At 50.4% G+C, this 12,867-nt stretch overlaps 2 protein-coding genes across 6 annotated transcripts; one reads left to right on the top strand and one right to left on the bottom strand.

Moving 5' to 3' along the window:
• Positions 1 to 683: 683 nt before the first annotated feature.
• MLX (MAX dimerization protein MLX) lies at positions 684 to 8,066 on the top strand. Of its 3 annotated transcripts, none has more exons than XM_020888031.2 (8): positions 685 to 789; positions 1,194 to 1,230; positions 1,721 to 1,810; positions 2,075 to 2,181; positions 2,426 to 2,525; positions 2,738 to 2,837; positions 3,201 to 3,402; positions 6,920 to 8,066. In XM_020888031.2, the coding sequence occupies exons 1-8, from the start codon at positions 748 to 750 to the stop codon at positions 6,974 to 6,976; spliced, it is 735 nt and encodes a 244-aa protein (XP_020743690.1). In that variant the 5' UTR covers positions 685 to 747; the 3' UTR covers positions 6,977 to 8,066. The 3 variants fall into 3 exon arrangements, with proteins under 3 accessions (XP_020743692.1, XP_020743690.1, XP_020743687.2); XM_020888028.2 differs by having other exon boundaries at positions 699 to 951; XM_020888033.2 differs by lacking the exon at positions 1,721 to 1,810 and having other exon boundaries at positions 684 to 789.
• On the bottom strand, positions 6,599 to 12,803 carry PSMC3IP (PSMC3 interacting protein). 3 transcript variants are annotated; one of them, XM_020888034.2, is made up of 8 exons: positions 12,335 to 12,795; positions 12,147 to 12,247; positions 11,874 to 11,963; positions 9,633 to 9,744; positions 8,780 to 8,925; positions 8,613 to 8,666; positions 8,422 to 8,481; positions 6,599 to 8,341 (listed from the first exon to the last, which is right to left on the bottom strand). In XM_020888034.2, the coding sequence occupies exons 1-8, from the start codon at positions 12,366 to 12,368 to the stop codon at positions 8,285 to 8,287; spliced, it is 654 nt and encodes a 217-aa protein (XP_020743693.1). In that variant the 5' UTR covers positions 12,369 to 12,795; the 3' UTR covers positions 6,599 to 8,284. The 3 variants fall into 3 exon arrangements, with proteins under 3 accessions (XP_020743693.1, XP_070335568.1, XP_020743694.1); XM_070479467.1 differs by having other exon boundaries at positions 6,599 to 8,481; positions 12,335 to 12,803; XM_020888035.2 differs by lacking the exon at positions 8,422 to 8,481 and having other exon boundaries at positions 12,335 to 12,794.
• Positions 12,804 to 12,867: the final 64 nt, after the last annotated feature.

The following is a 12,867-nucleotide window of genomic DNA, read 5'->3' as shown; positions in this document are numbered from 1 at the left end:
ACTCTGGGTATCTTTGTGACCCTTGAGCCTCAAATGCAAGGCCCAGTCCTGAGCTGGAAGCCAGAAGTGCAGTGGTTAAGAGCGTGGCTTCTAAAGCTAGCCAGACTGAGGCCAGCATTGGCCCTGTCACTGGCTAGCTGTGCACTTGTGAATAAGTTCTGGACTTTCCTAGCACCTGTTTCCTTAGCTTACAAAGTAGCGTAACTTGGCTAACAGGCTCGCTCTTAATTCCACAAGTATCCTGCCAGACTCTGGGCTGGGTGTTGGAGGAGCTTCCTTCAACAAGCCACTCGGGCCTCTGGCCTCACAAAGGTTGCATCCCGGCGGGGTCGGAAGAGGTGGCCAGAAATGCAGGTCCGGGAAACTCCTCCCGGTCCCGGGAGCCCGCTGGGCACGGCGGTGCGCCTGCGCTGCGAGATTCTGCGGACAAGCCTCTTAAAGGGACCCAGTTTCACGGAATGTGCTTCATGTCGCGGCGGCTGGAACATCTACCCTGAGCAAGAGCAGGGACTGGCGAGGAGGGTGGCCCCAAGGCCATCAGTGTCAGCTCCGACTGCAGGGGGGGCACCGTCTAGGCGGTAGCGGAGACCGGGCGTGGGAGTTGTCCTCCGGATCACGCATGCGCAGCTGCCCCGCCCCCGCCACTGGGCTGCGGGTTGGTGGGTTTGGGTCACGTGAGCGCGCCTCGCCTCTTCCTCCAGGCCGGGGGCCCGCCCGCTGGCAGGTTTCCGGTTCGGTGGGTCGGAGATGACGGAGCCGGGCGCCTCTCCGGAGGACCCCTGGGTCAAGGCAAGCCCCGTGGGCGCGCACGCCGGCGAGGGGAGGGCGGGTCGGGCTCGAGCACGTAGGGGGTCTGGAAGACTAGGGGACTCCCTGCAGTCCCCAGAGCTACCCCCGCTCCTCGGGCCCTGGGGCTGCGGAGAAGACAGCTCTCACCCTGTGTGTGCCAAGGTGGGAAGACAACTGTGTGCGCGCGGGTGTGAGGGGACGGGACTGGAGGGCTGGGGGCGTGGAGTGGGCGGACGGGGTCCTGCCGAGGGGCGGCGCTCTCGTGGCCTAGCCGCCCTTGGCTTGGGGGGAATCCTGCGACTGCCATCGCACCCCAAGTGTGGATGTATGTGTGTCTGTGTGTGTGTACACGCGTGCAGGGGCGGAGGAGGCCTGACGGGCTTCTCCCTCGCTCGGTGCCGCAGGTGGAGTATGCCTACAGCGACAACAGTCTGGACCCTGGTGAGTGCCTCCCCCACCCTCTTCACCTCTGGAGGGCCACTGCCGCTTCAGCCCGATGGATTCGCGAGGCCTTGGCAGCCACACCTGAGCACAGCCCACCGTCCCTGACCTGAGCGGGCCTGAGCAGCGAGGGAGGGTCTGGAGGACAGGGGCAGGAAGCATCCAAGGGTGACACCTAGTTCCCTCTGCCCTGGAGCAGGGAAGTGTTGGAAACGAGGCTAGCCGGTCACTCCCCATCATCATGCCCAGATGCCACTTTGTGAGCCAGGAGGTATCCTTGCAGGCCTGTGGAGCAGTGTAGACACTAGGGACGGGAGCACTGCGCGTGGCACGACAGGAAGTGAGTGGCCCAGTATGGCTGGCTTTTGGGTTGAAGGAGAGAGGTCAGCATTTAGGGCTCAGGAAGCCAGTGGGCCACAGGTGTCTTGAGAGCCTAGCAGAGCCCCTCCCCCCATTCTATTCCTTAGTGACTGGGGCCTCTCTTTTCCAGGGCTTTTTGTAGAAAGCACCCGCAAGGGGAGTGTAGTGTCCAGAGCTAATAGCATCGGTTCCACCAGTGCCTCTTCAGTCCCCAACACAGGTAGGCGGCAACATCCCCCACCCGGGGAGCCAGATGTGCCTTACTTTAGTCTGTTTCTTAGACAGGGCTGCTCCTGCCTTCCACATGGGGGCGCTGAAACCCGAGTTCTAGACACGGTTTCACCATCACGTCATCCAGGGTATTAGGTTCTCGTATCCATCCGCCATCTCTGGGCACCAGGTTCTTCCCAGCTGGGGAAAGTGGGCTGGCTGGGCCCCAGGGGGCCCCAGAATGACCTCTTCCTGCCCCCAACCCTGAGCGTAGATGACGAGGACAGCGATTACCACCAGGAATCCTACAAGGAGTCCTACAAGGACCGGCGGCGGCGAGCACACACTCAGGCCGAGCAAAAGAGGAGGGACGCCATTAAGGTGATTGGGGAGGCCCGCACCTCGGGGAGCGCCTGCACGCTTCAGATCCACTCCGCCCTGGCCCCGTCAGGCAGTCCCAAGCAAGCTTGGGGGCAGCTAGTCTAGGCCCTGGACATGAACTTCTTCCTCCTTTCTACCCCTCTGAGTGAGCGAGCGTGGAACTTGGTATCGTGGAAGAAAAGCTGCGTGCCCATTTGTCTTGCCCTCTCCGTAAAGGAAGCGGTTTCCCCTGCTCTCTCCACAGAGAGGCTATGACGACCTACAGACCATCGTCCCCACATGCCAGCAGCAGGACTTCGCCATTGGCTCCCAAAAGCTCAGCAAAGCCATCGTGCTGCAGAAGAGTATGGCCAGGGGAGCGTTGGAGGGCTTGGCGCCAAGGGGGCTGTGAGAGGCTAGGCCGCAGAGCCGCTTTTGGCCCGGCCTGGGTGGGATGATTGTAATGAGGTGGGGGGCACGGAGGTGGGGGTCTGGGGGGAAGGGGAGTCAAAATCAGTTTTGTCCTTCTGGTTGAGACGTCCTCTATGCCCACCGCCTTTTCCCACCCCCGCTCCAGCCATTGACTACATCCAGTTTTTGCACAAGGAGAAGAAAAAGCAGGAGGAGGAGGTATCCACGCTCCGCAAGGATGTCATGGCCCTCAAGATCATGAAAGTGTAAGGGCGGTGTTGGGTTGGGGGAACCAGGGCATCTGGTTCTGAGGGGGCTCTGAGGCCTCTTCAGTTCACACCCTGCCCTTCTTCGAAGGCCACATCAGATGATATTCTTACTCCCTCAAGTGGTAGGCACGACTTAATCCCAACTGTAGCAAACAGTACTCTGGAAACACCTGTGGGATTTAATGAAGGAAAGGTTGGAGGGGGTAGGCCACCACTGCTGACCTAGAAGCTGATGCTGAATACATCCCACAAGCTCTCTGGGAATCTCCTTCCCAGGGGAGTTTGGAGGGTAAGCGCTATTACTCTTCCGGGGCCAGGAGAGCTGCTGCAGCCCCTCAGGCCTGGCCTGCTCGCTTTCAGGAACTATGAGCAGATCGTGAAGGCGCACCAGGACAACCCCCATGAGGGGGAGGACCAGGTCTCAGACCAGGTCAAGTTCAACGTGTTTCAAGGCATCATGGACTCCCTCTTCCAGTCCTTCAATGCCTCCATCTCCGTGGCCAGCTTCCAGGAGCTGTCGGCCTGTGTCTTCAGCTGGATTGAGGAGCACTGTAAGCCTCAGGTACGGGGCGGCAGTAGTCACAGGGTCAGGGGCTCTTCTCTCAGGCAGAGTGACCCAAGCTGTGGTTTGTTCAGAGAGGCAGGGTAGCAGCTTTTAGGTTTCTTGAGGGTATTTCTACAACTTGTATTCCTGTTTCCCTCTTTGCTTTCTAGCCCAGATATTCCTGTAGAGGCTTCATTTTGCAAGAATGATTTGAGCACTCACTCACGCAAGGCCTTTGTTTAGTTCCCATAATGGCAAGTAACAGCAGCCTCAGGCACTGCTTGCCTGCCCAGCAAGTGAGCCCGGATCACTTGCAGCACTTGGAGTTTTGGGAAAAGATTTAAGGCCCCTACTCCTAGACCCCGTAAAGTAGTTTTCCTTGGGGTTTCTAATTACTATTTGTAATAGAGTGTGTGTTAACGGTTGACTGAGTCTTTTGCTTTTGAGGTCTGGTTGCTTTTACTGAGGCTTGACTTGTATCTGATATTTCTCACTTTTTTGTTTCCCAACATTTGTTCTATATAATTTTAAAAAGCGACTCTCCATTTCCAGTTATTACAAAATATTGGCTGTATTCCTCATGTTGTACAATACACCTAATAGTTTGTACCTCCCATTCCCCCACCCTCATGTCCCCCCCAACCCCCGTTCCCGACTGGTAACCACTAGTTTGTCCACCATACTGGGAGTCTACTTTTTTGTTATATTCACTAGTTTATTGTAATTTTTTTAGATTCCACTTGTAAGTGATATTGTATTTGTCTTTCTCTGACTCATTTCACTTAGCATAATGCTAAGTCCATACATGTTGCTAAAAAGGCAAATTTTCATTGTTTGGTCTTTTTTTTTTTTGACTAAGAAGTATTCCATTGTGTTCGTGTACCACATTTTTACTCATTCATCTGGAATTTTTAAGTTTTACTGAAGTTAGTTGATTTATAATATTCCTGTTATTTAATTCCTGCTATAAGCAGTGACTGATGAAGGAAAAGGCAACCCACTCCAGTATTCTTGCCTGGAGAACCCCAGGGACGGGGGAGCCTGGTGGGCTGCCATCTGTGGGGTCGCAGAGTCGGACACGACTGAAGCAATTTAGCAGCAGCATAAGCAGTGACTGTTATATTCATTCTTTTTCATTATGGTTTGTCACAGATAGTCTCCTGTGCTATACAGTACAACCTTATTGTTTATCCGTCCTACATGTAAATTTGTCTCTGCTAATGCCAAACTCCTAATCCTTCTCTCCCATACCCACCCTGCCCTCTCAACCACAAGCCTGTATATCTTGTTTCATAAATACTTTGTGTTGTACTTTAGATTCCACATATAAGTGATGTATGATGTTTGTCATTATGACTTCCTTTGCTTATTAGTATGATCAGCTCTAGGTCCATCCATGTTGCAGCAAATGGATTATTTCATTCTTTATGGCTGAGTAGTATTCCATCTGTCTCTCTCTCTCACACACACACACACACACACACACACACAGAATTAGTGTTTTTGTTTTTTCAAATACACACACACTGAATTAGCATTTTTTTTTTTTTAACACATACCTCAGGGTGGAAGTGCTGGATCATTTGGTAGCTCTTTTAGTCTTTTGAGAAATCTCTATTATTTTCCACAGTAGCTGCACCAATTTACATTCCCACCAGCAGTGTGCAAGAGTCCTTGTTTCTCCACATTCTTACCACCATTTATTATTTGTGTTCTTTTTGAGGATAGCCATTCTGACAGGTATGAGGTGATAGATGATTGTGGTTTTGATTTACATTTCTCTGATGATTAGTGATGTTCACCATCTTTTCATGTCCCTGTTGGACACGTGCAGTTCCTCTTTGGAAAAATGTCCATTCAGTTCTTCTGCCCACTTTTTAATTGGGTTATTTTCCAGGGATGTTTTTTGGCCACACCATGTGGCTTGTGGGATCTTAGTTCTCTGACCAGGGGTTGAACCTGGGCCACGGCAGTGAAAGCACCAAGTCCTAGCCAGTGGACCACGAGGGAATTCCTTAGTTGTTTTTCTGATGCTGAGTTGTTATCAGCTGTTTATATGTTGGCTATTAACCCCTTATCAGTCATATCATTTGCAAATATTTTCACGCATTCATTAGGTTTTCTTTTTGTCAGTGGTTTCCTTTGCAACGTAAAAGCTTTTAACTAGGTCCCATTTAACTTCCTTTAGGAGATGACTCTAATAAAATATTGCTGTGATTTATGTCAAGGAGTCTTCTGCATGTGTTTTTCTCTGGGAGTTTTATAGTATCCAGTCTTACTTTAGGTCTTTCATCTATTTTGAGTTTTTGTATATAGTGTTAGAGAATGTTCTACTTTCATTCTTTTACATGTAGCTGTCCAGTTTTCCGAGCACCACTTATTGAACAGACTGTCTTTTTTCCATTGTATATTCTTGCCTCCTTTGTTGTACATGAACTGACCGTGAGTGCATGGGTTCATTTTTGGACTCCCCTCTTCCACTGATCTTTGTGTTTTTGTGCCAGTGTCATACTGTTGGGACCACTGTAGCTTTTGTAGTGAGTCTAGTTTGAAGTCAGGTCATATAATTCCTCTAGTTCTGTTCTATCTCAAGATTAGTTTGGTTATTAGGGTCTTTTGTGTTTCCATACTAAATTTAAAGTTATTTGTTCTGGTTCTGTGAAAAATGCCATTAGTATTTTGATAGGGATTGCACTGAATCTTTAGATTGCCTTGGGTAGTATGGTCATTTTTAACAATGTTGAGTCTTCCAACCCAAGAACAGGTTATGTCTTTCTGTTTGTCTTCACTTTCTTTCATCAGGATCTTAACGTTCTCAGAGTACAGGTCTTTGCCTCTTTAGGTAGGTTTATGCCTAGGTATTTTATTCTTTTTGACATGATGATAAATGGTATTGTTTCCTACATTTCTCTTTGATACTTCGTTGTTAGTTTACAGAAATGCAAGAGATTTCTGTACATCAGTGCTGTATTCTACAACTTTACTGAATTCATTGTTGAGCTCTAGTAGTCTTCTGATGGCATCTTTAGGACTTTCCATGTTTAATATCATGTCATCTGCAAAGTTTTATTTCTTCCTTCCCAATTTGGATTCCTTTTATTTCTTCTCCAATTAGTTTAACTAGGAGTTCCAAGACTATGTTGAGTAAAAATGGTGAGACTGGGCATCCACATGTTTTGTTCTTGATTTTAGAAGAAATGCTTTCAGCTGAAGCTATGCCCCAAATTTTTATTGTAAAACACCATGAACATACTGCAGCATTGCAGGTTTTACAGTGAACCCTCAAATACCCCCACCTAAAGTCTACCATTAATCATTTCTGTATTTGCTTTATCACAGAGCAATGCATCTCAACCCCTGCCTCCATCCTATTTTGGAGGCATTTGCAAAGTAAACTATAGACATCAGTGGCTTTCAAGGGGCTATTTTTTTTTAATGGTATTCTAAAAAGCACACCTGGCCCAGGCAGGTGTCACTGAGCAGCCCTGTATCCTCCTTGAGTATCATCTCTTTCTTTCTGTGCTGCCCTCACCAGACCCTACGGGAAATTGTGCTTGGCGTCCTGCACCAACTGAAGAACCAGCTTTACTGACCAACTCTTGGAACCTGCAGAACAGCCAGCCAGCAAGAGGCTCTGAGTCTCCTACTTGGCCACGGAGCCACTGGGCTTATGAGAGTGGACTGTGACACTGCCCGCCAGTCAGCTGCTTTCTCCTTGGTGTTTGCCTCCCCAGCTTCCTCCATGCCCCCCCGCTGCCCCACCTTCATTGGGATGGGGGGAGTATTATGAGAGCTTTAATTTATTTTATTTGACCATAGATCTCAAACCTACCTAGTCTTTCCCCCTCCCATATAAGTCCTCAGGATAGAGGTCTGCTCTTGGCATCCTAAAGAGCTCCTGGCCTCTCCCCTTTTTTGAAGCCTCGAATTCCTGCTCATATTTGGTAACTACTATTTGCCTGTTTTGGTGTCTCTGGCAACACTGAGCCAGCGCGGCCATGTGGCAGTAGTTGGATGGGAAGAAAGGAGTAAGAGGAAGTACTCCCACAGCCATGAGGGGTGGAAGGCGGCCTCATGCCTAGGCTAGGGCTGCCTGGTCAGTCCAAGGTGAAGCCAGAGCTTTTTCTGGCCAACTCAGGGCAGGGCTGCCAGGTTCCTGCCCTTGCCCCCTACTCGACTGCCTCCCTGCTCTGGGTGGGAGAGGGACGCCATCTCCCCACCCTCTCCTGCCCTCTGTCCCCACAGGCAGTAGCAGTGCACAGCCAAGTCAAGTGTGACACAACACTACATATTCAAAGTGTTTAATTTTTCTAAATAATGCAGTTTTGCTAAAGTTACAATTTTGGAGAATTAACTGGCCTCCAGACTACTTGTAATCTTTCTGTCAAGTGTATCTGGCTCTCTACCATCTCAGTGCTTCCTACATTTCTCCCAGGACTTGGGGTGTGGTGAAGGTGGGTACAGGAGATTCTTTAAAGGCCTTCTGACTTGCAGAACCCAGGAGAATCCTGGGTAAGGCCCTGGGCTTCTTGAATGCTGTGTATGGCAGCCTCTCTCTGCCCTTGTTCCCCAAGCTCCCTTTTGCCTTCCTCAGGTTTGATATTTGGGAGGTGTGATTATCCAGAGGAAATGAAATATTTTTATATCAAATGATATTACAATAAATATTGCCAAATGCTGTCCTTTAGTGTTGTTCCACATCTAAGTGTTGAGTTTAAGCAGTCGACATGTGGCTGATGAAATGAGTGTGCCCATCCTCTCTGGGCCACCTGTGCTTCCTCCCTCCACCCAGTACTCTGGTGTGTGCTCAAAGGTGGACAGCACCAGGAACAAAAGAGCTGGCCTAAACACAGCAGCCAGTCCAGGACGTCTCTGTTTCCAGTCCTGCTGGGGGAGCCTCTCAGGGATCTGGGAGCTTGACGTTGTGATCTTCATCAGTTTCTATCCCAACTTCCTCCTGTGGGGCAGCGAGACAAGGGAATGAGACCGCCTTGGGTCAAAGTCCCAGGGGAGCAAGGAAGGGTGACCACCACTTACAAAGAACTGCTTCTTGCTCTTGGGGTATCCTTCAAGGATGGCATCAGACAGCTCTGTTGCCTGACAAGAAATAAAACCACCCCCTTTCAGATGCCAGTACTGGGCATGCCTGATGGGCCCCTGAAATGAGGCAGCTGTGTCTCTGAGGGCTGCTATCGTCCAGGGCCTTCCTAGAGCTCCCATACACTTACCATCCTCTTGCGCTTCCTCCACTCCTTGTGGTACCTCTGCCTCTCCTTGTACACCTAGACAGGGAAACAGGTTCCTCTGAGCCCACAGCAGCTGCTGGGGTCAACCCTCCTCCTCACTTCGAACCTGCAGAGGCAGCCCTCCCTGCTCCGCCTCCCTCCCAGCCCACCTGCTCTTTCTCTTCTGGAGTCACATGGTTGGTGGCCTCTTTGATGTTCTTCAGTCTTTCTCTGTAGCCAGCGCATTCCTTCTTTAGCTCCTGGATCTCTTTCTGCATCTCCGGTGTGGTCAGGGCACTAGTTAACTCCTTCAGCTCTAAAACCACATCTCCCTGAAGTCAGTGGCTACTCTGAGGTAGGAGACCAGGCCTCCCCCTTGCTCTGGGCTCTTTCCACACAGGGTTCAGAATGGGTCTTATATTCTGGAAAGCCTCAAGAAAGACTAATGCTTACAGAATTATCAGTTTATTCCAGTTTCCTTTCTTCCTAAATCTACAAACAGTTGGGGAGTATAAGTTTGAGTAGACTATTAGCTGTGGCCAGTTAAATAGGCAGAGTAAAGGGGAGTGTGGGAACTGTGTATTGATATCACAGTAGGAAACATAAATGTCTGTTTTGCCCATTTGTCTTCAAAAGCCATTAGTTGTTAGACATTAAGTTGAATGTGACGCCTATGTTGTTGTTATTTATTGGCTAAGTCGTGTCCAACTCTTGTGACCCCGTGGACTGCAGCCTGCCAAGCTCCTGTCCATGGGATTCTCCAGGCAAGAATACTGGAGTGGGTTGCCATTTCCTTCTCCAGGGGATCTTTCTGACCCAGGGATCAAACCCGTGTTTCCTGCATTGAAAGGTGGATTCTTTTACCACTGAGCCACCAGGGAAGCCCATAATGCCTGTGGCAGCCTACCAAAGGGATCTCTGCTGTGAGACGTCACTGCACTCAACAAATCCTGCACTTAGTAATTCCCGGCCTTGGGACCAACCCTGACAGTAGGGGCACCTTCCAGGGGCCGCCGGTCCTACCAGCCTCCATGTGGCGGCAGCTCTGCTGCAAGCTCTGCACCTTAGCAGTGAGAGCCAAGATTCTGGCATCCAGGCCTTGGAGGTCAGCATCACTGACCACATCAAACTGGTCCTGCCAGAGACAAAAGGAAATACAGAAGCAGGCTGATGGGAGGCACAAGAGGGGAACCCACATCTGGGAAGGCAACATCCATACACACTTGAAAATTTGGGGCTCCCCAACCCTCCACAGGGTCCAGGAAGACAGTGGGAGGGTACTTCTGAGCAGTGTTCAGTCTAGTACCTGTTTCCTCAAAAAGCTACAAGAAAGAACAAGTTCAAACCTGTTATTTGTCCTCAGGGGCTTTGAGGTGTGGGATACTGACTAATAGAACAGAAATAATCTTGCAGTTTACTAGCAAAACTACTCACTGGGCAGAAGGAGTAAAGAAACATTCTTCTAAAGGGGCTGATACCTAATTACAGGTTTCCAGGTGGTAAGAATCAAGACAGGTGAAAAGGCATGGTGGGAGGTAGTCACATAAGGACATCAGTGGGTCTGAGGACCCTTCCATGTGAGCAGCTGCTAGAAAAGGCCCTTGCTGGGGCTCAGTGGCCTACTGTCAACTGGTGATGGGAAGCAGAATAGAAAGGACTGGAATGCCACCCTGAGCAGTTTGCACTCTACAATCAAGTGTAGTAAACCATTAAGGCAGAAGGCAGTACTACAACCTGCCGGCCAAATCCTGCCAGATGCATGTTTTTGGGAAAAAACAAAAACAAAAAAACAATGTATGGAAACAGTCATACCCATTTATCTACATACTGTCTATGGCTGGTTTTGCCCCACAATGGCAGACTTGAATGCCACTGACAGCTGTATAGCTGCAACAAAAGACCACCAGGTCTGCAAAGCATAAAAATATTAACTGGCCTTTTACAGGAAAAAAATCTCCCAACTTCTTTATGGAATCTTCAGTACAGCAGTAATATAATGAAACCTACTTTAGGAAAATTAGCCTTGACAGTGGATGTTAAAATCTTGTAGGGGTACTGAATAAAGGAAGATGGATGAGAAATGGGGTCTGCTTTAGAAGAACTTCAGTTTTGTAATGGAGGCAAGTGAAAGACAATTAAACTAGAGGATGCCTCAAAGAGGTAAGTGCCTGAGGTAGGCAGTTAGTTCAGAGCAGTCAGGAACGTTTCCAGAGGTGATGCCTGAGTGAAAGCCTAACGGATGAGTAACAGCTGGGCAGAGGAAGAAGGGACTCAAGAACCAGGGCAGAGGAAGGACAACAAGCAAAGGCCACCGGAGTTAAGTACATCTAAATGGGCTAGCACTGATGGATGGAAAAATAACCAGGACAGGAGAGGCTGGAGCCAAGTCTCTGAGCACCTTTTATCTGTTCTAAGGAGCACTGGAATTTTTGGTAGGGAAGTGGCATGACTAGAGTTGCATGTACATAGATTATTCTGGCTGCAATGTTTAAGATATGTGTAAGGAGCCCAGGCAATCAGGAGGATCCTGCAACAGACAAGGAACACCTGAACCAGAGCAGCAGTGGCAGCTGGAGAGGAGAGGGTGGAGTCAAGAAAGGGGAAACACCTGGGCTTGACGGCTGCCTAAGCGTGTAAAATAAGAATTTCCCAGGGAACTCCCTGACGGTCCAGTGGTCAGGACTCAAGTGCTTTCACAGCTGAGGACCTGGGTTCAATTCCTCGTTGGGAAACGAAGATCCCACAAGCTGTGTGGTGAGGCCAACCAAAACCAAAAAGAATGACTCCCTACTCTCTGGCCTGGGTGAAGAATGACTCCCTACTCTCTGGCCTGGGTGAAGAATGATTCCCTTAGGGGTAAGAACACAGGAGGAGGTGGTTTAGGGGAGAGATGAAGCATTCTACTTTGGCAATACTGATTCTGATGCGCCTGAAAGGGGGTCTGGGCTGCAAAGAGAAGGAAAACAACCGGGCAGACTGGTTCTCATCTAGATGACTGGAAATAAGAACTTCCACGCATAAATGGACCTCGATAGCAACAATTCAGGATTTTTTGTCATCGATCATATTTCAAGTCTGGAAATCTAGTGAAGTTTGGATGACAGCAAAAGGAGTCCACGCTTTGTCCTAAAGGTTGGCTGGGGCCCTTTAAATGGCCTAAGACGGGTGAATTTCACCGGATGCTTCAATTCTCCCAGAGTTCATACTAGGGGCTGACTGACCTAATGCCGGGCTCTCATATAGGTGTTAATCTGTTTTCCTCACCTGATCCGCAAAGTATATCTTCTGCTTGCCATACATCTTCTCTTTGATTTTGCCTTGTTGGGCCAGCTGCTCCAGCGCCTTCACCACCGCCTGACAGAGGCGAGAGGGCGGAGTAGTCAGGAGAGGGACTTTGGGAGCCGGAAGGATGTCACCAATGATGGGGGGAAGCGCCCAACAAGCCTTAGGAAGCCCTGGGCTAAAATGGCGGCCTGGAGAGTGCAGGACCCCTGAGGTCGCGGGGGAGGTCCCAGAGTTCCAAGAGAGGGTTCTCACCGTCTTGCCCAGCCCATGTTCCCGCTGCAGGTTCCCGAACACGTCCTGGGCACTGTAGGGCCGGTTCTGCTCCTGTAGGTACTTCAGCAGGATCCCGGAGGCTACAGAGAGAGACAAGGCAGGAAGGGGGTCCTTCAACCGGCCCCTATCCACCCTCCTCCGGGTCTCCCAGCGCCCACGGCTGTTACCTCCCGGGGCAGCTTCTGACCGGCCTTTACTCATGGCTTTTCCCGCCGCCAAACTCCGAAAACCGGACGTTGCAGTTGCTCGGGGTAACGGCTCCTTCCGGCAAAGGGCAGGGCGGGCCTCAAGTGTGATTGGCAGTGGGGCGGCTTTCGCGAGGAGCGGAGCGGAGCGGCCCTTCCCGGGCACCGTAGTTCAGCTCGGCCCGCTCTAGGGAGCCGGGCTCCAGCCCCAGCGGCCAGGCTCTCTGCCGGAGAGGTGGGGTGTACGCTTCGAACCTCTCCCTTCCTCCTCTCGGAACCAGGGCTGTAGGGAATCACGCCTTGTAGTCTCGGGACCCAGTTCCAGCGGCTGCTGAGCACTCGTGACCTTGAGCTGGGCTAATATTTGAATGGAAAGGAATCTCGGCATCAGCTCCCGCTGGGCAAGTGACTTGCTCAAGGTCACAGGGTCAGTTACCCAAAGGCGTGTCCCCGTCCCACGGCCCAAGCCTTTCTGTTTTTATCTTTTGTAAAACGGGAACAAGAGGTACTTGCGG

This window comes from Odocoileus virginianus, chromosome 17 (assembly GCF_023699985.2).
Source record: "Odocoileus virginianus isolate 20LAN1187 ecotype Illinois chromosome 17, Ovbor_1.2, whole genome shotgun sequence".
NCBI classification, from domain to species: Eukaryota; Metazoa; Chordata; class Mammalia; order Artiodactyla; family Cervidae; genus Odocoileus; species Odocoileus virginianus.
This window is presented reverse-complemented; position numbering and strand designations above follow the sequence as displayed.

Bases quoted from the DNA above. Each gene is read 5' to 3' on its own strand.
- PSMC3IP (XM_070479467.1), bottom strand. From the start codon at position 12,368: ATGAGTAAAGGCCGGTCAGAAGCTGCCCCGGGAG. The intron at 11,964-12,146 runs GTGAGAACCCTC...CGCCTCTGTCAG, and splicing joins AACATGGGCTGGGCAAGACG to GCGGTGGTGAAGGCGCTGGA. The intron at 8,667-8,779 runs GTGGGCTGGGAG...TTCCCTGTCTAG, and splicing joins CTCCAGAAGAGAAAGAGCAG to GTGTACAAGGAGAGGCAGAG.
- MLX (XM_020888028.2), top strand. From the start codon at position 748: ATGACGGAGCCGGGCGCCTCTCCGGAGGACCCCTGGGTCAAGGCAAGC. The intron at 1,811-2,074 runs GTAGGCGGCAAC...CCCTGAGCGTAG, and splicing joins CTCTTCAGTCCCCAACACAG to ATGACGAGGACAGCGATTAC. The intron at 2,838-3,200 runs GTAAGGGCGGTG...GCTCGCTTTCAG, and splicing joins GCCCTCAAGATCATGAAAGT to GAACTATGAGCAGATCGTGA.